This window comes from Arabidopsis thaliana, chromosome 5 (assembly GCF_000001735.4).
Source record: "Arabidopsis thaliana chromosome 5, partial sequence".
In the NCBI taxonomy this organism is placed as follows: Eukaryota; Viridiplantae; Streptophyta; class Magnoliopsida; order Brassicales; family Brassicaceae; genus Arabidopsis; species Arabidopsis thaliana.
The window spans coordinates 1371889-1394223 of NC_003076.8; the positions used below are offsets into that span (position 1 = coordinate 1371889).

The following is a 22335-nucleotide window of genomic DNA, read 5'->3' on the forward strand; positions in this document are numbered from 1 at the left end:
TATTCGTTGACCAAAGAAAAGGAAAAAATATCTAAAAACAGGGGAAAACATGTATGTCAACTTGGGCCATTAAACCAAAGAATTGTAGACGAGTCTGGGGAAAGGTTCTCACTATTGGGCTATTGTAGCCCATTGGGTCATTAGACCAAAGTCCTTAGCTAACAATTACGCCGGTGCAATGTTCTAGCGGGTTCTTCAATAATCTATACCCGACCCGGTCCGGACCCGAAGCTGCCTAACTGTCTCTTCACTCCAAAGACATTTTCTACCCAAAAAAAACGATTTTGAGAAAACCATCTCACTGATTAGCAAGATGTCGTCGGCTCGTTCTGCGATCACAAAGCTAAAGCTGGCTCGATCCTTTGGGGAGAGGCAGATTGGTGCATCGCGTTCGGTGGTATCGACTCGAGGACCGGCGATTCGGTACTTCAGTGACGATAAAGGTCGTGTGCTCAGCGAAGAGGAACGCGCGAAAGAGAGCATGTATATCCAGGTTCTTCTTCATCGTCGACTTTTTCTAACTCTTGATTTATGTATCGATGCTATAATAGTTTGTTTAGCCGCTGTTGCTTATTTGGATTCAATGTTTGGTTGTCGAAATTTTGCTTCAAGTTAGCGAATACTGGTAAAAATCTGATCTCAGGAAATCAATCAAATTATATGAAATATCGTTTGGGAAATTGCGTTAGCATTGATTTTTAAGCTTATGAGATACACTGATAAAGATCCGAGGCTTATTCTTATCATAAGACTTGAATCCAATTGTTGTCTATCAAATTGTAAAGTCGTCTTTTGATAATAAATGGTCAAATAGTGTGTGGATGAGTTTTTCAAGGCGTATTAGTTCATACAGATGGAAAATAATTGAAGTAAATGTTGTCTGTGTGAATCTGTGATCCAACTTACGCCTCTACGAAAAGTATTTGTTGTAGAAAGGGGAAGAACTGTGTGTTGTTGACATTGTTGTTAAGCAATCTCTATAGCTTTTTGTGTTCCTTTTTGATTTGAGGTTGACCTCATAGTTACAGTTTAAACACAATTTTATAGCTTCGTTGCATCTCACTTGCATTACTCAGGCTCAGAATATTTGGCTATGACTATTGAAATTAATGAAGGAAGCTATTTCTCTTCACGCACTTATAAGAAACCGATCTTTTTGTTGTAGAAAATGGAGAGGGAGAGACTGGAGAAGAAGAAGAAACTCGAGCAAGATAAGCTAGATGGTGAGAAAGGAAGTGCCAACAAGGTAAACTTTCATCATACCATCAACTTCCATTGGTCTCTTTTCATTCAAGTGTTCAGTTTTACGTACGAAATGCCCTGTGGTCAGAAGAAGCGCATTTCTGAACCTGAATTTGGCTTTAATGTCACAGCAAATGATGATCTAACTTAACATAGCAAAGAAATGAACTTGCTCGTTGACTGTTTGCTTTTCACTCTCTTGTGCAGAAACCTGAGACAAACAAGCCATGAGTTTATCACTCACAGTATACAGAATCCGGTCATAAGGCAAGCAGTAGTGAAAAACAATAATGCCTTTGACCTATGTTCTCTCTTGGTATGAGAGATCTTGTACTTGTACAGAGATCTTTAACCTTCTGATGTGTGTGTTTGTGTGTTGTAAGAAATCAAGTTTAAAATAATCGAGAAAAACAACCATATGCATTGATTCAAAATACCAAAATGGTTACCAAACATATTTGTGTTTACAAAAAGCTTCCCTATACATTATTTTTATTCTTTGATCATCATCATCATCATCTGTATAAGAAAATACCCAATCCTATTTCTTTCCCTATTCACATAAAATGAGTAAAACCCTATTAAACTAAAGCCATCCCAATTTGTCTCCCCCTTTCTTCATCACATCCGAAACCCAAAATCCTCGAAATGACCAGGATTCAATTGCTGACCGAACTCAGACATAATCTGTTGCTGCTGCGGCGCCTGAACAGGACTCCCGTGTTGGCCAGTCCAGTCCATGTTAGACCCAGGCATAGCCAAAGTAGCATCAACCGTAGTTATATCATGGATGCTCGACCTTTTCCTCTCCTTCTTCACCGAGTTCTGTCTCAGAAAATACTTCTGAGCGTGACTCGCGACTTGCGTCGGTGTCCTCGTCACCACAACGTTTCTCGAGATACTCCTCCAATCTCCCTTACCATATCTCTTTAATCCGATCAGAAACAATCTGCATCAATAAAATTCATATCAAACAATGTAATTAAATCACCTAAATTTAGCAAAATTGCATTTAATTCCTAAATTCTCAAACCAACCAAAACCCTAATTTTTTTGAAATGATTGATAAAGAAACATACTTGTGTTCGTTCTCTGTCCAAGGAGTTCCTCTTTTGCGTTCACTCTCGCCATGTTTAGACCCAAAAGAGATCTGACCAGCGGAATCCCAACCCGCCGCCGCAGCCGCCGAGTCATCCATGTAATCAGGGACATCAACTCGACCAGAATCAATCTCGAAAACATCATGAACCAAGACCTCGTAATGCTCCCTAACTTCACCAGCAGATTTATGAAGCTGATCAGCGATTCTCTCCCACCGATTAGGAGATCCTTCAGGAAAAAGAACCAAAGCTTGCTCAAACATCTTATCCTCCGACCTCGTCCACTGACTTGACGCCATAATCGTTGATGATTACTCAAGTAGAGAAGAAGAAAACAAAAACAAAAATCTGAAATTTGTTGGATATTGGAAGAAACTGTTAGGATAATTTATACGGATTCTTCTGGTTTTTATTCTTGGGAAAGTTTTTTGTAAATAAGAAAATAAAGAGCTGGAAAAATAAAAATAAAAAAGGGAAGGAAGAAGCAGCTCAGAGACCAACTTCAACACGGTTTCTCTGCAATTGGGATGTCTTTTGTCTCTCTCTTTCTCTCAGTTTTATTTTCAATTTTAATTTTAGGGTTAACACCTGACCTGACTTACTGATTTTTTGCTACCAGTTTGTTACAGTTTCTCCCTTTTTATCTTTAAAAATTTTTATTTAAAAGGAAATGCCACTTTGTTTTTCCAATAAAATGGGAACACGTAGCTATTTAAAAAAAAAAAAAAAAACCAACCGCCTAAAAATACGAAAAAGCAATCTAGAAAGACTTGTTTTATTTAGGTTTCACATTCTCGAATCAATCACAGCACTGCACTGTCTACGTCTTCCTTGTCACTATTTTTGTCCAATCCTCTCTCAACTTCACTTTCGTAATTATGGTTATCTGTGATTTTCCATCTGTTTATGATTTTTTCATTTTACTAACCTTATAATTCTTGTTATGTTTTCGGATTTTTTTTTGGGCCAAGGACGATTCTCATGATGAACAAATATTTTTTTTTATAGTGATGGTCCAACATTTGACGTGTTAATTAAATTATGTACCGCAAAGTTTGACTAATTTTTGACAGTTGGGTCATTAATGTTAGTCAAAAAATCCAATCCTCAACTGTTTTAAGTGTATTGACCAGTAAAAGCTCCAAACACACACTACAATCAATCATATTCTATTCATAGCACTTCCATCAGTTCATGCCTTGGTGAGTGTTACATTATTACTTGTTGAAACACATAATGTTAGATTGTCAGCGTAAACGTGGGAAGTGGAAAACATGAGTATATTTGATTTCGAACGTGTTATAAAATAGTTCGATTTATACTTTTTATTAAATACTCCTGTAGAGAAAGATAACACCGAAATTTGTCTTATCTTATCGGAAGAGTTTCATTGTATTTATTAAACTATGTTCTCAACGACCTTCAACAAAAGAAAACAAAGCAACTTCAACTAATTTTTTTAGTATTTTTTTAGCCGTACTTGTTTCTTTCTTCACACGTAGTTTACTTTACTTGTTTTTAAAAATGGTTTACACACTTTTTACTAAATTAATTGGATTGCAAATATGAAGTGGATACGTTACGAAGTCGACCAAGACGCCAAGACCGACTCTTCACCAGTATTGAGCCACGTGTCTTCTGCCAATTGTTTTGCGAGGATACTTTTTGGCATCGGACTGGTGCATCTACATGACGTGGCCTCTTGTTTAATCGTCACCTGGCTTTCCAATTTCCAAATAAAATCTACTAAGCTCTTGCTATTTTAAGCTTTTTATCTGCTACCATATGTTTCAAGTTTTGATATTATCTTCAAAAATATGGGAAAATAAATACAGAAAAATCAAAAAAAATAACTGTGAGTATGAAAAATATGGGGCGATTATTGGATGATAAAAAGAAGGTATGAAATTTCTGAATTGAAAAAAATACATAGAAAGGAAATTAGAAGAGGGGATAAATTGGTGAGGTAAATTTTGAATCAAACATTAAATTAACAAAAATGTAGTAAAATAGGGGGAAAAAAAAGTTTTTTTTTTTTTTTTGGAAATGTGTATGGGCTAGTAGCCCAAAAACAAGGAAAACACAAACTATTGGACTGGACTGATCAAAATAGTTAATGAGCGGTTTTGGTTTATGTAAAAAAGAGAATGGGCCTTTTAGATAGACTCTTTAAATAGAATTTGACAATCTCTTAAGTTATCTATTTATGGATAAATAAGTGATCCAACTTTAACTAGGTGAATTTGACAATCTTAAACTAGTAGGGAGTCTCACTCATGAACATTTTACATATTTATTTTTAAAATACTACACTTTCTTGAATACACAGCTTTTTTTTTGGGTGATATAATAAGGTATCTTCAAAAATTTATATATGAAATCAGATCCTAATATCTTGCTTTTACTGAAACCAAAAATTGTGTTTACAAAACGGCTCACATATCGGATTGGCACTCAAAAGTCAAATCACATATTTTGCCACGGATTTTATATAACTTCAAATATATGGAGAATGGAATTTTTGTATTTTTCAATTAGAAAAAAATACTATAGGGAAAACAGAGATGGGCAGGTCTGGCACAGGGCGTGTGAGACGTGGTCGGATTGAGGCAACCTGAATTTTGCATCTTATCTAAAATTCAGATTTGACCATCCCACTCACTGTATAAACCACTCCACATTATCTTTTTTATTTATTTCATTATTACTCTTTTGTGTACCCAAAAATGTGAGACTTATTGGTGACCATACAAGTCATAATTTATTCTTGTCGAAATTAATTTATATATAAATGTATGCGTATGTGTGTTGTAGATACGAATATGTGTCAACGTTGCTGACACTAATCTAATTATCATTATTGTGAACAAAGAGAGGCTTAAGAGTGTTCGATTGAAGTAGATATTTAATACTATTTGTTTGGATAAGGTAGTGTTAATTCAATGCAGTGCGCGGCCAACCAAAAAATAAAAAGATCAATTGCAACGTGTATCCAGTTACGGGTATGATTGGGAGCGATAGAACTTTTACATAAACATACACAAATCATTCTACAACACTTTTTAATCAAGTTTCATAGATGGTTAGATGAGTTCTATTCGAATTAACCTTATAGTGAGTTTTGGTGTGGTAAAAATAGTGTTGATTTTGGATTACATATACACATGCGGTTAGTTGGTGGTGTTGGTGATTTTGGATTTTGGATTTCAGTGAACAGCATCAAAGGCTCCGAGTTCGACCCATGAAAATAAAATCAGTCAATCCATTGCTTCTTCTTCATCTTAAAGCGTCGAGTCTAATGCCGATTTCTCTATGGAGAATACTCATCAGGATCATGATACAACCTGCAAACATGTTGCGTTGCCCTTATCACAGAGAACAGATCACTCATCTTTTTTTTCAAGAACTCACTCATGCATATTACCACTCACACATACTATCAAATAACACGGCACTAACACTAAAACAAATTACTAAGTTACAAACTGTACCAACACAAGATTTGCGGTTATTTATTCCTCTAAGTACCAAACTATTCGTGTCCTCGTTTTAAAACATTTAAATGCAGAGACAAAATCAGTTGAAGAAGACCTTAATTAGCTGCAAATATGCGATAATATTTTCCTAGTAATGCCAAGTTGCCAACTATAAAAAATGAGAAGATTGTCGAAAAGAACCAACTAATTACAAAAACTCATTTCCTCAAATTCTGGTCACGCTTCGCTTTAAACCTGTGTGCTTATCCATTGAAAACAAAACAACATCCCACGTGTCACCTTCTTTGCCACACGTGTGAATCTTAAACCACACATAGCCGTTAGAGGTAACGTCGTTACCGTGTCTTATGATATACGGAAGTTAACGCCGTTTGTTTAGTTTTTTCTTTTTAACGTCCGTGACGGTTTCATAACCTCGGGAACTAAGTAAGGAAGAGCTTTTGAAGCAGAGAGTCGTTACGTTTCAAACAACCGATCATAGTCATAGACACAATTATGGTATTAATTTCATTAATTAGTACTAATTCCCTATCAATTACAAGGAACGCAATTACAAAATTTTGTCTATAATAACATCAATTTTAGACCCTCATTTCAAGGAAAAATGTGGGAATGATTCTCCAATGACATATTTATGATTAAAAAGTTCATTTCTCAGGTTCGAAATATTTTGACCATTTTGAAATATACTAATAATGTTGTTTAAAAACATATCTTATTAGAATGTTTATATGGTGTTATAGTGTTGAGATATTTTTTTTAAATATAAATAATTGAGTACAAATCTATAAATTTAAACAATAAAGAGTGTTATTAACAATTAATGATAAGTAGTAAAAAAAAAAGAATATTCTTCAATAAAAACCGTAATTCATTTTTTTCCTATTTTTTAAAAAACAAAACAAAATAAGATAACCATAGGAAATGCCACTCTGTTACAACTCAGCAGTCTAATGATATTTAATAAAATACCAATTTTAGTGGTTTATGGTCAACAAAAATAGTTTACAAGCTTAGCTAGATGTGAATACATACTATATACTACCAAACTAGTTTATGATTTGTATATGAATCAATAAAAGCGTTAGCATAATTAGTATATATAAATGTAACTGTAATTGGACCAAAGAGATAAAGCATCTTGGGTTTAGTAAGCTTTTGAGCTGATGATGCTTATGTGATTAATGTGAATATAAGAATTAGGGAACAATCTTGTTGTTAATAACAATACTTATAACATTTAAATGCCCTTAAGTATCGTCATAATTACATCTTTGTCCCTATCCTTCTCTTTTTCACTTTTCCTAATCTCTAATATAAAACCAACTCTTGTCAAATTCAACAAAATTCTCACACAAACCGACCCGACCCGAATCTGGCCGGTGAGAAAATGGAGGTCCAAAGCAGCAGCAACAATGGTGGTCACTCTTCTTTCTCCAGTCTCCGCGTCTACCTCAACTCTCTTTCCGCGACGCCTTCTCGCTTATCCCGCCGCGCTATTTCCGTCTCCACCTCTTCCGACGAGATGAGTCGCGTCCGCGCCGTCTCCGGCGAACAGATGCGCCGTACTCTCCGGTGGTACGATCTCATTGGACTCGGAATCGGGGGAATGGTCGGCGCCGGTGTCTTTGTCACCACCGGCCGTGCTAGTCGTCTCGACGCCGGTCCTTCAATTGTCGTCTCTTACGCCATCGCCGGGCTCTGCGCTCTCCTCTCCGCTTTCTGTTACACCGAATTCGCCGTCCATCTCCCGGTCGCCGGCGGTGCCTTCAGCTACATCCGTATCACATTCGGTTAGTCTCCCGCGAAAATCATCACTACTCCTCCGATCTGTTCACGGTTTTCTGAAAATTTTAATTTCAAAATCAAAAACCGTAACTGATTTCTTTTCTGTTACATTTCCGTTCAGGTGAATTTCCAGCATTTTTCACCGGAGCAAATCTTGTAATGGATTACGTAATGTCAAACGCGGCCGTTTCGAGAAGCTTCACCGCTTATTTAGGAACAGCTTTCGGGATCTCAACTTCCAAGTGGCGATTCGTCGTCTCCGGTTTACCGAAAGGATTCAACGAGATTGATCCAGTCGCAGTTCTCGTCGTCCTCGTAATCACAGTCATCATCTGTTGCAGTACAAGAGAGAGTTCCAAAGTGAACATGATAATGACTGCATTTCACATCGCATTCATATTCTTCGTGATCGTGATGGGATTCATAAAAGGAGATTCAAAGAATCTATCCTCACCGGCGAATCCAGAGCACCCCTCGGGATTTTTTCCGTTCGGCGCGGCGGGAGTTTTCAACGGAGCTGCCATGGTTTACTTAAGCTACATAGGATACGACGCCGTTTCAACCATGGCGGAAGAAGTTGAAAATCCGGTCAAAGATATCCCCGTCGGTGTTTCCGGCTCCGTCGCAATCGTCACCGTTCTTTACTGTCTCATGGCAGTCTCTATGTCAATGCTTCTGCCATACGATCTGGTCCGTACTTCAAATTTATTATTTTCTTATTGTATATTTCCGTTTTCATAAAGACGGCACGTAGTCTGAGTCTAAAGCTGAAAACGGCGGGGCATGTGTTGTTGTAACGCAGATAGATCCGGAGGCGCCGTTTTCCGCGGCGTTCAGAGGATCGAACGGCTGGGAATGGGTGACGAAAGTGGTGGGGATAGGAGCAAGCTTTGGGATATTAACATCACTTTTGGTGGCAATGTTAGGTCAGGCTCGCTACATGTGTGTCATCGGACGGTCCAGAGTGGTCCCCTTTTGGTTCGCTAAGATTCATCCCAAAACATCTACGCCAGTCAACGCCTCCACTTTTCTTGGTACGTTTCTTTGTCTTCATTCATTCATCAAAAAAACATTTATTTAATTACTGTCAAACAAACAATGATGAAATATAATCAAATCATATATAGTTAAAAATAAATTTTGGTCCAGAAAGTGAGATAGAGGAGTAGTAGTTAGGTTAAAAGGGGACCCCAATGAGAACCGTTTCGGTTGTTTCCATGATCTTTTTATTGATTTGAACTTTTAACGTTTTCTCTAAATCATACGATCCACGTGATTTCATTATATATACGTGTCCATTTCAATATATTTTAAAGATCAAAAGCTTTTGGACGTTACCATTTTAAAAATCTTCTGCTATCGATTTCGATCGTGACAAGGGCTATGTACGTTGTGTAAGTATATCTCAATGTAGGGACATGGTTCAATGTGATTTGTATCATTGTATGGTGTTTAAGACAAGAGTCACAGAGAGAGCATCTGAGTCCGATTGCTAGATGTCGTTGTTCACCACTGGTTTTCTTTTCTGCTCTGTGAAAAGTTTCGTGTTTTTTGATTGTTCAAAGATTCAATCTTTTCAACGGTCTTGATTGTGATGGATTTGGTGGGTCTCTTTGGTTCTTTTTGTGTCTCCTTAGTGTTAAAAATACATATTCCACTTTTTTTTAAATAAAAATACGATAGTTGGATTATTAGTCATCCATTGGACGACTAGTAGTTAATCAATCATTTTTTTATTTCATTTTTTTTGTGAAGATACTACTAAGCCTAGTCGGCTGATATTTTGACAACTCCAACTTTTCGTAATTTCCGGAACATCTGGCTGAGCTATGCAACTCGTGAGTTGTTAGGTACCAGGATTTAGAATAATGACCATCTTTGATAAAATACATAGAAGATTGGAAAACATATACTAACGTTTAGAGCCATATTTATATGCATAATCTTTGTAACAAGCATTGTTTTCCTCATTAAGTTACTCTCATGCCTTTGTCACAAAATGGATCATTATAAAGGGGGTCATCATCGTTCAACCTTATCCTTGCTAATTTTAGCACCCACTAACTCACATTTGCTATATCCATCAATAGCATTGACAAAAAGACAAAATAAAGGAACAAATCCTCCCACTACCATTCATTTCAAATTTGGACTTTTTTCACTAGTCGAATCATCTACAGTTATAGAGAATATGACCATTGACCAATCTTATTAACGTTCGTATATTTTATCCCTTATCAGGCATTTTCACGGCGGCTCTTGCGCTTTTCACCGACCTAAACGTCCTCCTAAACCTCGTATCCATTGGAACACTATTTGTCTTCTACATGGTCGCAAACGCTCTCATCTTCAGACGTTACGTCCCGGTTGGACCCACCAAGCCGTGGCCCACACTCTGCTTCCTCACACTATTCTCCATAACCTCTCTCGTCTTCACCCTCATCTGGAAACTTGTGCCGGAAGGTAAGCCTAAAGCTTTCATGCTCGGTGCCAGTGCGGTGGTGGCTATAGCCATCGTGCTGAGCTTTCAGTGCGTGGTTCCCCAGGCTAGGAAACCTGAGTTGTGGGGAGTCCCGTTCATGCCGTGGACCCCGTGCGTGTCGATATTCTTGAACATTTTTTTGCTTGGTTCGTTGGACGCACCCTCTTACGTCCGGTTTGGATTCTTCTCCGGTTTGATCGTGCTCGTGTATTTGTTTTATGGCGTTCATGCGAGTTCTGATGCTGAAGCGAATGGATCTTTTGGTGTGAAAGATGGACAAGTCATGAAAGAGCTAATTGAAGTGTGAAAAGTATTTATTTAGTTTAGTTTTCTAAAGCATCATGAACCAAAATGTAATTAAACTCTCTAATTTTTTTTCTACATGAGGGGGTTTGAAATATTAATGAGAAAATATTAAATACAACTTTAGGAAAAAAAAGAATATGTATTTTGGTTTAACGAACGACCAAAATGAAATCGGTCATATGCAAGTCAATCTGTTGAGAGAATAGAGAAACTGATGATATTTTTGTTTTACCGTTGTGTACAATTCACAACACACAATATTTTTAAATACAGTACAAACTATTAGGTTACAAGTTTTTGAGATTGAAAGATCAAATCTTTGTCAAACCTATAAGGCAAGATCACGTATGAAATATACATGTGATAGATAACATTAATAAATGGAAACGTTAGATAGACATAGGTCTCTCATAAATACGAGATGGCGTACAATTGAAAACGATGGGTCCCCATCTTTCTCACGGGACACACATACGTGACATTATCCGCAACTTCATATATATCCAACAAGATCACCTTTTCTTTTTCATTTTTTTGTTCACAATCACTTGTTTCAAATTCCTTGAGGATATTTATACATTCTTTTATTATTTGCATTTATATATTCTATATATCAATAGTACTATTGAACTTTCGTAAACAAAGAACCATGCACAAAAAGTTTCAGTTTATTAAAGATGTCTTCATTTTTCTACTTTTATTTCTTATCAAGTATGATTTAGTTTATCTTATTGATTTCATAAAGATGAATGTCTAAGGTAGGATCGAATATGTGATCTCAATTAGTATAATCAGTCCAATTATTCTTTTAGTGAACACTACCAATAGGCAATAATTATGTGAGTAATTTAGTTAGGATAACATACATAATTACATTTTTATATATTTTGAAGTGGATGATATAAATCTCGAATCTAAATGAACTGTGTTTAAGTGGGAGACGACACTTGCTTGTATTCTCTCTCTTTTTGGTAACTATATTCGTAAGGATGGGGTCCAAAGAAAAGCCCAATATTTTCAAGATCGTCACATTGTTGGAAGCTTTATTTTTACATTATTTATGGATTTGTTTATAAGAAATATTCTGCCAATAAGAAGATGTGATTCTATTGGCAATACAAAGATTTGATGTCTTTCTAGAAACCCCACTTTACTCAAAGTAATGAGTTCCCTCTGTAAAAGGGTTCAACTCTAAGCGTGATCAGTGCTTCTTTTTAAAACTTTCCTTTATCCTAATTACAAACCTTAATATTGGATTCTACATTGGATTAACTACCAAAATTTTGACTTTTGAGGTTTACAAAAAGACAACATGTATTTTGTTTAACAACGGCCATGAAAGAACCTATTTTCTTCATTTTTTTTTTTTTTTGGTACAACCTGTCTAAACTAACAAAATATCTTGGATTTAGGATCATTATTATTGCATTATAATTATCGGCTATCAATTTCTGAAATGCACTAGAGTAAATGAAGAAAACTAGAGCTTAATCCTTGATTAAATAAATTATATAGAACACGGGACCACGAAAATGTCAACCTCTTATAAACCATTCAAAGCAAAATCTAAGGCAAGTTGTGTAGAAGATAGAGTGAGCCCATTAATCCATAGCTATATAGGTCTAATCAATTATTTCACTTTTTTGTTGACATTTTTATCACGAAATTTTTTTCCGACTTCTCATGAGCTTTGACATTCGCTTAAAGAAAAAAAGATCTTTATGTATAAAATAGTGTTTTCCAAAAAAGAAATCATAAGAGGAAAGATAGGAAGAAGGATAAGACTTTGATTCTCACCAAACAGCGAAGTTTTTGGCAACTTGCAACACCCTCCACATTTTAATTATCCAAATAAAGTTAAATAAAAAGTTAAACTTAGACATTCTATTCCATGATGTTAAAATCTTGTCGTCAAGTTGGTCTTACTCATATTTCAACATTCTTAATCATACAAATACGGAATCGCAAATCTTATTTATCTGCTTTCTTTCACCAATTGTAATAGATTATTATATTTTGAACAAACAACATTTATGACTTTACAATTTAACAAATATAAGATAGAAAAAAACAAGTTAAAAATATATAATCATCTGTTAATATGGCATTAACCATTCCCGCCAAATTTCCAAATAAGTTGTATAACAAAAAAAAAGAGCAGACTTGAGAAAAAGCCCATCAATATTCGAATGTGATAGTACACTTTAGGCATTTAGGCCTTTGGCCCAAACTAAGTATGTTGTCTCCTTCGCTGCCAAGGATGAACATTCTTGGTTTCACGGTGAACTTCTTGATCCGATGCAAAGTCTTACCCAGAAGAAGCAATACGAGTTCTCTCTCCCGAAACATCTCCGTACTCGCCAGTTATGATCAGGAGGAAGTATCACCGGGACGATATAGCAATGAGTTTTCGAATCGTAACTTGGTGCACGAAATTTTACAGCTTTGTGCTAGAAACGGAGCTGTTATGGAAGCAAAAGCTTGCCATGGGAAGATTATTCGTATTGATTTGGAGGGAGATGTTACTCTGTTGAATGTTCTTATTAATGCTTATTCCAAGTGTGGTTTTGTGGAGCTTGCCCGCCAAGTGTTTGATGGAATGCTTGAGAGAAGCTTGGTTTCTTGGAACACCATGATTGGTTTGTATACACGGAATAGAATGGAGTCAGAAGCATTGGATATTTTCTTGGAGATGCGAAACGAAGGGTTTAAGTTTAGTGAATTCACTATATCGAGTGTTCTTTCTGCTTGTGGGGTAAATTGTGATGCCTTGGAATGCAAAAAATTGCATTGTTTGTCAGTGAAGACATGTATTGACTTGAACTTGTATGTTGGTACTGCTTTGCTTGATCTTTACGCAAAATGTGGGATGATCAAGGATGCAGTGCAGGTTTTCGAGTCTATGCAGGACAAGAGTTCAGTTACATGGAGTTCTATGGTGGCAGGTTATGTTCAGAACAAGAATTATGAAGAGGCACTCCTTCTTTACCGTCGAGCTCAGAGAATGAGTTTAGAGCAGAATCAGTTCACATTATCTTCAGTAATTTGCGCTTGTTCAAATCTGGCAGCTTTAATAGAAGGGAAACAGATGCATGCTGTTATATGTAAGTCCGGGTTTGGTTCTAATGTCTTTGTGGCATCCTCTGCAGTAGATATGTATGCTAAATGTGGAAGCTTGAGAGAGTCTTATATTATTTTCTCGGAAGTGCAAGAGAAGAATCTTGAGCTTTGGAACACGATCATCTCGGGGTTTGCAAAGCATGCTCGTCCTAAGGAAGTGATGATCTTGTTTGAGAAAATGCAACAAGATGGAATGCACCCAAATGAGGTTACTTTTAGTTCCTTGTTATCGGTTTGTGGTCACACGGGTTTGGTCGAGGAAGGAAGGAGATTTTTCAAACTCATGAGAACCACTTACGGTCTGTCGCCTAATGTGGTTCATTACTCATGTATGGTTGATATTCTTGGTCGTGCTGGTCTATTGTCTGAAGCGTACGAGTTGATAAAGTCTATTCCTTTCGATCCTACAGCTTCCATTTGGGGTTCTCTTCTAGCTTCTTGTCGAGTCTACAAAAATCTCGAGCTGGCAGAAGTTGCAGCCGAGAAACTATTCGAATTAGAACCAGAAAACGCCGGTAATCACGTCTTACTATCCAATATATACGCGGCAAACAAACAGTGGGAGGAAATCGCCAAGTCAAGGAAGCTTTTAAGGGACTGCGACGTGAAGAAAGTAAGAGGAAAAAGTTGGATTGACATTAAAGACAAGGTCCATACTTTCAGTGTTGGAGAGAGCGGTCATCCGAGAATCCGTGAGATCTGTTCGACGCTAGACAATCTAGTAATCAAATTCAGAAAGTTTGGATATAAACCAAGCGTAGAACACGAGCTGCACGATGTGGAGATAGGAAAGAAAGAGGAGCTTTTGATGCAGCATAGTGAGAAGCTGGCATTGGTTTTTGGGTTAATGTGTTTACCAGAGAGTTCTCCAGTGAGGATTATGAAGAATCTGAGGATTTGTGTGGATTGCCATGAGTTCATGAAGGCTGCATCAATGGCTACAAGAAGATTTATCATTGTTAGAGATGTTAATAGGTTTCACCATTTCAGTGATGGTCATTGTTCTTGTGGCGATTTTTGGTGACAAAGACAAACTCTGTTTTATTATTGATCTCACAGATAAATAAATTATTTTTTCCAACGAATGTTTTAAATTATGATTGCGTCAATTTGTTGGGCTTATTGGCCAATAGGCAAAACGAAGAGCATAACAAAGCAGCTCTCAGAGAGGCAAAGGTAAAACTTTTCAAGGCTTTGCTGATGATTTTCACTTAATTACTACCTAGTTAATTCGTAGACGCTTTCTGATCTTTATGATATAGATCAAAGAGCTTAAGGCTCTCATAGGTCAGCTTTCTGGAAGGAGTTCACTGTATTGTTCAGATGCATGTCTGAAGAGATATCTGGAAGCGAGGAATTGGAACGTAGGCAAAGCCAAGAAGATGTTCGAGGAGACGCTGAAATGGAGATCGAGTTTTAAACCCGAGGAAATCTGATGGCTATGCATCATTACTAAATCTTGGAATCCTTTTGAGACTTCCTATCTAACCAAAACTTACCCGTTGCGTTTTGCTTTTTACTAGAATGAAGTTTCAGGTGAAGGTGAGGCTGGTAAAGTTTACAAAGCTGGATTCCATGACAGGCATGGAAGAACGGTTCTTATACTGAGACCCGGCTTGCAGGAATCTAATGATCATTTTTCTTAGTTAATGAGTTAACTTCAAAGCACAAGCTAAAACTTCCATTTTCATTGACATTTTTTGTAGAACACAAAATCATTGTATCTCATTGCGAATGCTATTCTGAATCTGCCAGAGGATCAAGAACAGATGTCTTGGCTTATTGACTTCACGGGTTGGTCAATGAGCACTAGTGTGCCTATTAAATCTGCCAGAGAAACTATTAACATACTGCAAAATCACTACCCTGAGAGACTAGCTGTAGCTTTCCTCTATAATCCTCCAAGACTCTTTGAGGCATTCTGGAAGGTTAGACGAATCACTTCATCTATGACTCATAGTTAGACAATACATTGGTTTGGTTAAGACAACTTTGTGTGTGTTTTGTTCGTCTATATGTGCAGGAACATGCAAAGACATTCGTCAAGGTGAAGTTTGTTTACCCAAAGAACCAGGAAAGCGTGGAGCTTATGAGCACATTTTTCGACGAGGAAAATCTCCCAACCGAATTTGGAGGGAAAGCTTTGTTGCAATATAACTATGAAGAGTTCTCTAAGCAAATGAACCAAGACGATGTTAAAACTGCAAACTTTTGGGGATTGTGTAACAGTAACAATAACCAGCTGCACGCGAGCAACGGGTTTTCTGGAGCTGAGATTGCCCCTGAGCCAGTCCAAACACACCCTTGACTGTTTTTAAAGGCAATGTATTGTTATAACCAACCCTTTTGAATCTTAGCTCTTGATGCTAACTAGAGAGGTTGTATGATTTAGACATAGCATTTGAATAAAATAAAGAGGGGTTGTGTGTGTGTATTAGTAACTCTTGCAAGGCTTGTAAGTGAATCCAAAAACTCTTTACACTCATAAGCATTTTATTAACAGGAAGCAGAAAATAAGATTCACATTACCAGCAACAAGCTTTGTTTCTTTCAATCTGAATCTGACCAAACACAAGAAGAAGGGAAAATGAATTCTTTCAAAATTTGAAGGCACAAAGAGATTAAAAAAAGTACATAAAACAAAAATTATACTAGACAGCAGTATTAGCTTAGACTATATAGCTTAGAGTTCTGCAGTCAAAAGTGATGTGCAACGGATTGGAGTTAGAGCCTAGAGGGAGAGAGAGAGAGTAGGCAATTTGAATGAAACTAGATAATCCTCCTTCTGAAGTTTCTGGTGGTTGATTGATAGGTGCGAACCAGCAGGCCAACCCCAATGCCAAAAACCTACACAGACACCAAGACCAATTCCCACACCAGCGTTGAACCACGACATCTCACCATCTTCACCATCTGCGTACTCTCTATTCCAATACATGTCGCTGTGTTCTCCTTCATATTCTTGTTTACTGAATTGGAAATAGGCCCAACAAAATGCGACGAATGTTAGGGCCCATTAATGGAAAACCTATATTTATATAGATAAGCAATTAGGGATTGCGTTGCCGCTTAGCTTCGTCTGAAAAAAGGGGGATCAGTTCCGTCGCCGCTTCTTCGATTTTTGACGCCGCCGCTTCTTCTTCTTCCTCGCAGGTACGTTCTGGGTAACTTAGGGATTGCGTCGTTGTCGGAAACTGCAAAAGCTTGTGCTGTAGGTTTCGATTTGTTGTTTTTTTTTTTGTCTCTGTAGCTTTTGAATCTTAGGTTTGGTTAGATTCGTTAATAAGATAATGGAAAAGTTATGAAATGGGTTGATTTTTATTACCGGATACTGCCGCTGCATCTTCATTCTTTTAGTTTTATTGTATCAATGGCTTCGTTGTTTTTATAATCACATTAGGCCTCTGTCAAGTTCAGTGTTATGGTGATGTATATTTCTTGATTCATTTGCAATTCTCTAGACATTATTTGACATTGCATTTACATGTGATTCCTGTGTTTGTTTAGTGTTACACCTGAATGTTGATGTTTAAGACACAAATCAACTATACACTTGGTTGTTTCTTCATTTGTCATATGCTTATGGATCTCTATTGTTTCTATTTGACATTGCTGTTCATATGTTTCCTTGAACTATGATTATAACAATCGATGCTTTAGGTGCATTTCTTGATACATAAATGGTTTTAATTTCATGATGTAATTGAATCACGGATTTTGAACCCTAACTAAAGACATGGAATTTCTTTGGTTTTTCCCCTTTCAGCAGGTAAGTCACACAGGTAACTGAAAGATGGGGCGTGTTAGAACCAAGACTGTGAAGAAATCTTCTCGTCAAGTCATCGAGAAGTACTACTCTCGCATGACTCTTGACTTCCACACTAACAAGAAAATCCTTGAAGAGGTTGCCATCATCCCTTCAAAGAGACTCCGCAACAAGATTGCTGGATTCTCCACCCACTTGATGAAACGTATCCAGAAGGGACCAGTCCGTGGAATCTCACTCAAGCTTCAGGAAGAGGAGCGTGAACGCCGCATGGACTTTGTTCCCGATGAGTCTGCCATCAAGACTGATGAGATCAAGGTGGACAAAGAGACTCTTGAGATGCTTGCTTCTCTAGGAATGTCTGACACTCCCGGCATCTCTGCAGTCGAGCCACAACAAGCTATGGCACCAATCGCTGCTTTCGGTGGTGGCAGGGCACCCAGAAGATACTGAGATGGCTTTGTTATCATCAGCCAATCAAGGCAAACGACTGGCTCTCTTTTTTCACAGTTAGGGATAAGAAAGACATGTGTGTTCTTGGAAAGTTTATTGTTTCTTTTGATTCAAGTTTTTATGTCTTAAACTCAGAGTGAGACTCTTTCGTATTAATGGGTTTTGAGTTATGTGGAACCAAAATTGGAGTTAAAACTTTCGATAGTAACAATATCTTTTGCTTATCAGATCCGAGTTGATTCATGGGGGAGAAAATATCGAAATTCACCTGAAACTTTCTCGAAAGTTGGGTTAATACTTATTTGGACTTTGAGAAGGGCAATTTGGTAAAATTTCAAAAGTTATAAGGATTATGTTTCGTTATAACCAGAGAGAAGAGATACTAGAGAGAAGGGAAAGATAGAGAATGGATAATGGAGGGAGCGTGTTGTCGCTCTCTGCTCCACACTTCCCTTACTCCGCCACCATTCTCCGACGTCACTCTCCGGTGGCTTCCATATCTTTCTCCCTTAAGCAACCACCACCGCAACCACCAGAACCTCCTGAGAGTCCTCCTGACCTCCGCCGCCCGGAGAAATCTATTGGTTCTTCTTCATCTTCTTCCTCTCCTTCCCCTATCCCTTCTCCTAAAACCCCTCTTAAGATTAATCCACTCAAGGGTTTAACCAATCGCTCTTCTGTGTCTCCTCTTGTTCAATCAGAGGTTTCGAGTAAAGTTTCTTCCTTTGGCTCCTCTCTAGCATCCAAGCTACGTTTGTCCAGCAAGCTCTCTCCTCCTCCTCCTCCTCCACCTCCGCCTCCTGTTGAGGAAACCACCCAATTCCGAGATGAGTTTCGGAGTGACACGAAACCACCGGAAGAAGAAACTCGAAACCCGCAACAGGAATTCCGACAAGAAGGGAAGATATTCGTTGGTAATTTACCGACATGGATAAAGAAACCAGAGTTTGAAGAGTTCTTCCGACAGTTCGGACCGATAGAGAATGTGATTCTAATCAAAGGACATCACGAGGTCGAGAAAAACGCGGGATTTGGGTTCATTATTTACGCGGCAGAGAAGTCTGCAATGAAAGCTGTGGAGTTCGACGGCGTTGAGTTTCACGGCAGGATATTGACGGTGAAGCTAGACGACGGAAAGAGGCTGAAAACAAAGGCTGAACAGAGAGTGAGGTGGGTAGAGGAAGGAGAAGAAGACACGAAAATGTCTAATAAGTCGTCGTGGCATCAAGAGAGAGAAGGGTCTCGAAAGTCACTACAGAGGATTTTAGATACCAATGGAGATAACTGGCAAGCTGTTATTTCAGCTTTCGAGAAGATCAGCAAGGTTTGTCATTGTTAACATCAATCACTTTTGCTCTGTTTTTTGACTTATCATTTGGTCAATTGATGAATAATGTAAAAAGTCTCACTTATACAATGTTTATACTCAGCCTTCGAGGACAGAGTTTGGTTTGATGGTGAAGTTCTATGGAAGAAGAGGGGATATGCATCGTGCACGTGAGACTTTTGAGAGAATGCGCGCGAGGGGTATCACACCAACATCACGTATATACACAAGGTACAAAATGTGTTACATCTCTTGTTCAGATTCTGCTTAGTCAAACATTTCATGGATAAAGTCTTTGTTATGAATTGGTTCACTCTCTTGTCTCATTTCCAAAGTAAAATTGATTGGTATCTTTTGTGTAATTAGTTTGGGATTCCTCAAAGGTTAAAAGAGGATTTGTTTCATGCAGCCTTATTCACGCTTATGCAGTTGGTAGAGACATGGACGAAGCACTGTCTTGTGTTCGTAAAATGAAGGAAGAAGGAATTGAGATGAGTTTGGTGACTTATAGTGTAATCGTTGGAGGATTCTCTAAAGCGGGACATGCCGAGTAAGTAAAATATTGTGCCTGCCTGTATTGGTAAACGTTGTTAATCATTGTATATGCTAATTCGATCTGATACTCTGTTGTCTTTGGAAGAGCTGCAGATTACTGGTTTGACGAGGCCAAACGGATACACAAAACCCTTAATGCCAGTATATATGGAAAAATCATATATGCACACTGGTAAGCATTGATATGATTTCTGACTCTATTAGTGATGTTTGTCTTCATTCTAAAAGATTATGGACATTTTCTCAGTCAGACGTGCAATATGGAGCGGGCAGAGGCATTGGTGAGGGAGATGGAAGAAGAAGGTATTGATGCTCCTATTGCTATCTACCACACCATGATGGATGGTTATACAATGGTCGCTGATGAGAAGAAAGGCTTAGTTGTTTTCAAAAGACTTAAGGTATTATTTGGCTTTAGATTTGGATTCTTTCTTACTTCCTCTTTAGAATCTGAGCAAGTGAAAAGTTGATTTACTTGTTTTGCTATAGGAATGTGGATTTACTCCAACAGTTGTTACTTATGGGTGCCTCATTAATCTTTATACTAAGGTAAGGGGAACAATAGTGTTGTGTATAAAGTGAAAACATTCATCTTGGTATTATTGTGTCTTGATGCTTGCCTCCTGTTAGGTTGGAAAGATTTCAAAAGCCTTGGAAGTTAGTAGAGTGATGAAGGAAGAGGGCGTAAAGCATAATTTAAAGACTTATTCGATGATGATTAACGGATTTGTAAAACTAAAAGATTGGGCCAATGCGTTTGCTGTATTTGAAGATATGGTAAAAGAAGGCATGAAACCAGATGTTATACTATACAACAACATCATCTCAGCATTCTGCGGGATGGGTAACATGGATCGAGCGATCCAGACTGTTAAGGAGATGCAAAAGCTGAGGCATAGACCAACCACACGGACATTTATGCCTATCATACATGGATATGCGAAATCCGGAGACATGAGGAGATCACTAGAAGTTTTTGATATGATGAGACGATGTGGGTGTGTTCCAACCGTTCATACTTTCAATGGTTTGATTAATGGTTTAGTTGAGAAACGTCAGGTATGTTTCACGAATCTATGTCTTGATGTTTTCCTATAGAGATTATCTGATTGAACTAATCTCTTGTCAAATTATTTTTGTAGATGGAAAAGGCGGTTGAGATATTAGACGAGATGACATTGGCGGGTGTAAGTGCAAACGAACATACTTACACAAAGATCATGCAAGGCTATGCATCAGTCGGTGATACCGGAAAAGCCTTTGAGTATTTTACAAGGCTTCAAAACGAAGGTTTGGATGTTGACATTTTCACTTACGAGGCGTTACTTAAAGCTTGCTGCAAATCAGGAAGAATGCAGAGCGCATTAGCTGTCACGAAAGAAATGAGTGCACGGAATATCCCGCGCAATTCCTTCGTCTATAACATATTAATCGACGGGTAATGTATCTGGTTTTGTAGCCACTTTTTGGCCTGCTTCTAGAATTCTCATTCGTTTCCCTCTGGTTTATTTTAGATGGGCACGAAGAGGCGATGTATGGGAAGCCGCGGATTTGATACAGCAGATGAAAAAAGAAGGTGTTAAACCCGACATTCATACTTACACATCCTTCATTAGCGCTTGTTCTAAGGCCGGCGACATGAATGTAAGTTTCCATTCAAGAAGCAGATTCTTGTCACGGGTTTGTAACGAGAAATAAAACTTTTGGAAATGTTTGGCAGAGAGCTACACAAACAATCGAAGAAATGGAAGCACTAGGTGTGAAACCTAACATCAAGACATACACGACCTTAATAAAAGGATGGGCGAGAGCATCTCTTCCAGAGAAAGCCTTAAGTTGCTACGAGGAAATGAAGGCGATGGGGATAAAACCCGACAAAGCTGTGTATCATTGCCTTCTGACTTCGCTTCTGTCGCGTGCTTCAATCGCAGAAGCTTACATTTACTCAGGAGTGATGACTATCTGCAAGGAAATGGTGGAGGCAGGCTTGATTGTTGATATGGGAACTGCGGTTCACTGGTCTAAATGTCTGTGTAAGATTGAAGCTTCAGGTGGTGAGCTCACTGAGACGTTGCAGAAGACTTTCCCACCTGATTGGAGCTCGCATCATCATCACCATGGCTTCTTAGATCAAGTTTCTGATGTTGACTCCGATGAAGATGATGTTGATGGTGAAGATGGTGAGGACGATGAAGATGTTAACTCTGTTTCGGATTTATTATCACCTTACAAGTAAGAAAAAACTGATATTGTAACAACTTAAGGAAAGAGCAATATCAGCATATTTTTGTAATTTTGTTTTCTTGTGTTTTACGTTTTTGCAAAATAAACCTTATTGAACGTACGATTTCTTCATAAAAGCGAAAATAATAAAAAGGAACCTAATAATAAAAGACATTAGAAAATAAATCCAAGAATTGATGAAAGCAACTTTATAAACATTTTGATCCATCACTACATGTGGTTTTGCAGATTAGTTTGCAATTAACCGCCAAAAATGGATTGAAGGATTTGACAGATTTGGTCGACCGTCTTAATCTTGACATAATTGATCTTATTCTTATATGATTAGGATAGGAGCATAACTGAACTTGATTTTTTTTTTTAAAAACGAAAGGAAATTGGCTCTAAAGAAACTTATACAGATTACAATAGTGGACTAGTGTACAGCATTATACAGATTATACAGGTTATTTCTG

At 37.8% G+C, this 22335-nt stretch overlaps 7 protein-coding genes, 2 long non-coding RNA genes and 1 pseudogene across 17 annotated transcripts; 7 read left to right on the forward strand and 3 right to left on the reverse strand.

Annotated features, from left to right (window-relative positions):
- Positions 1-245: 245 nt before the first annotated feature.
- AT5G04750 (F1F0-ATPase inhibitor protein) lies at positions 246-1731 on the forward strand. 2 transcript variants are annotated; one of them, NM_120557.4, is made up of 3 exons: positions 246-493; positions 1166-1246; positions 1450-1731. In NM_120557.4, the coding sequence occupies exons 1-3, from the start codon at positions 314-316 to the stop codon at positions 1471-1473; spliced, it is 285 nt and encodes a 94-aa protein (NP_568140.2). In that variant the 5' UTR covers positions 246-313; the 3' UTR covers positions 1474-1731. The 2 variants fall into 2 exon arrangements, with proteins under 2 accessions (NP_568140.2, NP_001078528.1); NM_001085059.1 differs by having other exon boundaries at positions 281-483; positions 1450-1711.
- Positions 1642-2899, reverse strand: AT5G04760 (Duplicated homeodomain-like superfamily protein). The gene is made up of 2 exons (NM_120558.3): positions 2322-2899; positions 1642-2191 (listed from the first exon to the last, which is right to left on the reverse strand). The coding sequence occupies exons 1-2, from the start codon at positions 2639-2641 to the stop codon at positions 1864-1866; spliced, it is 648 nt and encodes a 215-aa protein (NP_196096.1). The 5' UTR covers positions 2642-2899; the 3' UTR covers positions 1642-1863.
- AT5G00990 lies at positions 1785-2344 on the forward strand. Its single transcript, NR_142470.1, has one exon. It is a non-coding gene; the product is annotated as an other RNA (long non-coding RNA).
- Positions 2900-6111: 3212 nt separating the features above from the next.
- Positions 6112-6331, reverse strand: AT5G00995. Its single transcript, NR_142471.1, has one exon. It is a non-coding gene; the product is annotated as an other RNA (long non-coding RNA).
- A 401-nt stretch (positions 6332-6732) lies between these two features.
- On the forward strand, positions 6733-10590 carry CAT6 (cationic amino acid transporter 6). 3 transcript variants are annotated; one of them, NM_120559.4, is made up of 4 exons: positions 6733-7632; positions 7749-8317; positions 8430-8661; positions 9869-10590. In NM_120559.4, exons 1-4 carry the CDS (start codon positions 7230-7232, stop codon positions 10414-10416), a joined length of 1752 nt encoding a protein of 583 aa, NP_196097.1. In that variant the 5' UTR covers positions 6733-7229; the 3' UTR covers positions 10417-10590. The 3 variants fall into 3 exon arrangements, with proteins under 3 accessions (NP_196097.1, NP_001330125.1, NP_001330124.1); NM_001342790.1 differs by having other exon boundaries at positions 6900-7632; positions 9383-10567; NM_001342791.1 differs by having other exon boundaries at positions 7066-8317; positions 9869-10531.
- A 1992-nt stretch (positions 10591-12582) lies between these two features.
- AT5G04780 (Pentatricopeptide repeat (PPR) superfamily protein) lies at positions 12583-14559 on the forward strand (the record flags this gene model as incomplete). The annotated part of the gene is made up of 1 exon (NM_120560.4): positions 12583-14559. The coding sequence occupies exon 1, from the start codon at positions 12652-12654 to the stop codon at positions 14557-14559; it is 1908 nt and encodes a 635-aa protein (NP_196098.3). The 5' UTR covers positions 12583-12651.
- A 147-nt stretch (positions 14560-14706) lies between these two features.
- Positions 14707-15947, forward strand: AT5G04781 (annotated as a pseudogene). Its single transcript has 4 exons — positions 14707-14974; positions 15059-15161; positions 15229-15463; positions 15559-15947.
- Positions 15948-16020: 73 nt separating this feature from the next.
- AT5G04800 (Ribosomal S17 family protein) lies at positions 16021-17999 on the forward strand. Of its 4 annotated transcripts, none has more exons than NM_180434.3 (2): positions 16021-16688; positions 17302-17999. In NM_180434.3, the coding sequence occupies exon 2, from the start codon at positions 17329-17331 to the stop codon at positions 17752-17754; it is 426 nt and encodes a 141-aa protein (NP_850765.1). In that variant the 5' UTR covers positions 16021-16688; positions 17302-17328; the 3' UTR covers positions 17755-17999. The 4 variants fall into 4 exon arrangements, with proteins under 4 accessions (NP_850765.1, NP_196100.1, NP_001031834.1 ...); NM_120562.3 differs by having other exon boundaries at positions 16596-16688; positions 17305-17960; NM_001036757.1 differs by having other exon boundaries at positions 16598-16692; positions 17305-17977.
- On the reverse strand, positions 16267-16431 carry AT5G04790 (uncharacterized protein; the record flags this gene model as incomplete). Its single annotated transcript, NM_120561.1, has 1 exon — positions 16267-16431. One exon carries the CDS (start codon positions 16429-16431, stop codon positions 16267-16269), a length of 165 nt encoding a protein of 54 aa, NP_196099.1.
- Positions 18000-18090: 91 nt separating the features above from the next.
- AT5G04810 (pentatricopeptide (PPR) repeat-containing protein) lies at positions 18091-22109 on the forward strand. Of its 2 annotated transcripts, NM_120563.5 has the most exons (10): positions 18091-19078; positions 19185-19312; positions 19491-19631; positions 19722-19808; positions 19884-20037; positions 20126-20185; positions 20267-20695; positions 20779-21074; positions 21151-21280; positions 21357-22109. In NM_120563.5, exons 1-10 carry the CDS (start codon positions 18161-18163, stop codon positions 21870-21872), a joined length of 2859 nt encoding a protein of 952 aa, NP_568141.2. In that variant the 5' UTR covers positions 18091-18160; the 3' UTR covers positions 21873-22109. The 2 variants fall into 2 exon arrangements, with proteins under 2 accessions (NP_568141.2, NP_001331918.1); NM_001342792.1 differs by having other exon boundaries at positions 18142-19078; positions 21151-22042.
- The last annotated feature ends 226 nt before the right edge of the window (positions 22110-22335 follow it).

Coding starts and splice junctions, on each gene's coding strand:
- AT5G04750 (NM_120557.4), top strand. CDS start 314: ATGTCGTCGGCTCGTTCTGCGATCACAAAGCTAAAGCTGGCTCGATCC. Junction 494..1,165: donor AAGAGAGCATGTATATCCAG/GTTCTTCTTCAT, acceptor TTTTTGTTGTAG/AAAATGGAGAGGGAGAGACT. Junction 1,247..1,449: donor AGAAAGGAAGTGCCAACAAG/GTAAACTTTCAT, acceptor TCTCTTGTGCAG/AAACCTGAGACAAACAAGCC.
- AT5G04760 (NM_120558.3), bottom strand. CDS start 2,641: ATGGCGTCAAGTCAGTGGACGAGGTCGGAGGATAAGATGTTTGAGCAA. Junction 2,192..2,321: donor TGGACAGAGAACGAACACAA/GTATGTTTCTTT, acceptor TTATTGATGCAG/ATTGTTTCTGATCGGATTAA.
- CAT6 (NM_120559.4), top strand. CDS start 7,230: ATGGAGGTCCAAAGCAGCAGCAACAATGGTGGTCACTCTTCTTTCTCC. Junction 8,318..8,429: donor TGCTTCTGCCATACGATCTG/GTCCGTACTTCA, acceptor GTTGTAACGCAG/ATAGATCCGGAGGCGCCGTT. Junction 8,662..9,868: donor CAACGCCTCCACTTTTCTTG/GTACGTTTCTTT, acceptor ATCCCTTATCAG/GCATTTTCACGGCGGCTCTT.
- AT5G04800 (NM_180434.3), top strand. CDS start 17,329: ATGGGGCGTGTTAGAACCAAGACTGTGAAGAAATCTTCTCGTCAAGTC.
- AT5G04810 (NM_120563.5), top strand. CDS start 18,161: ATGGATAATGGAGGGAGCGTGTTGTCGCTCTCTGCTCCACACTTCCCT. Junction 19,079..19,184: donor CTTTCGAGAAGATCAGCAAG/GTTTGTCATTGT, acceptor GTTTATACTCAG/CCTTCGAGGACAGAGTTTGG. Junction 19,632..19,721: donor TCTAAAGCGGGACATGCCGA/GTAAGTAAAATA, acceptor TGTCTTTGGAAG/AGCTGCAGATTACTGGTTTG.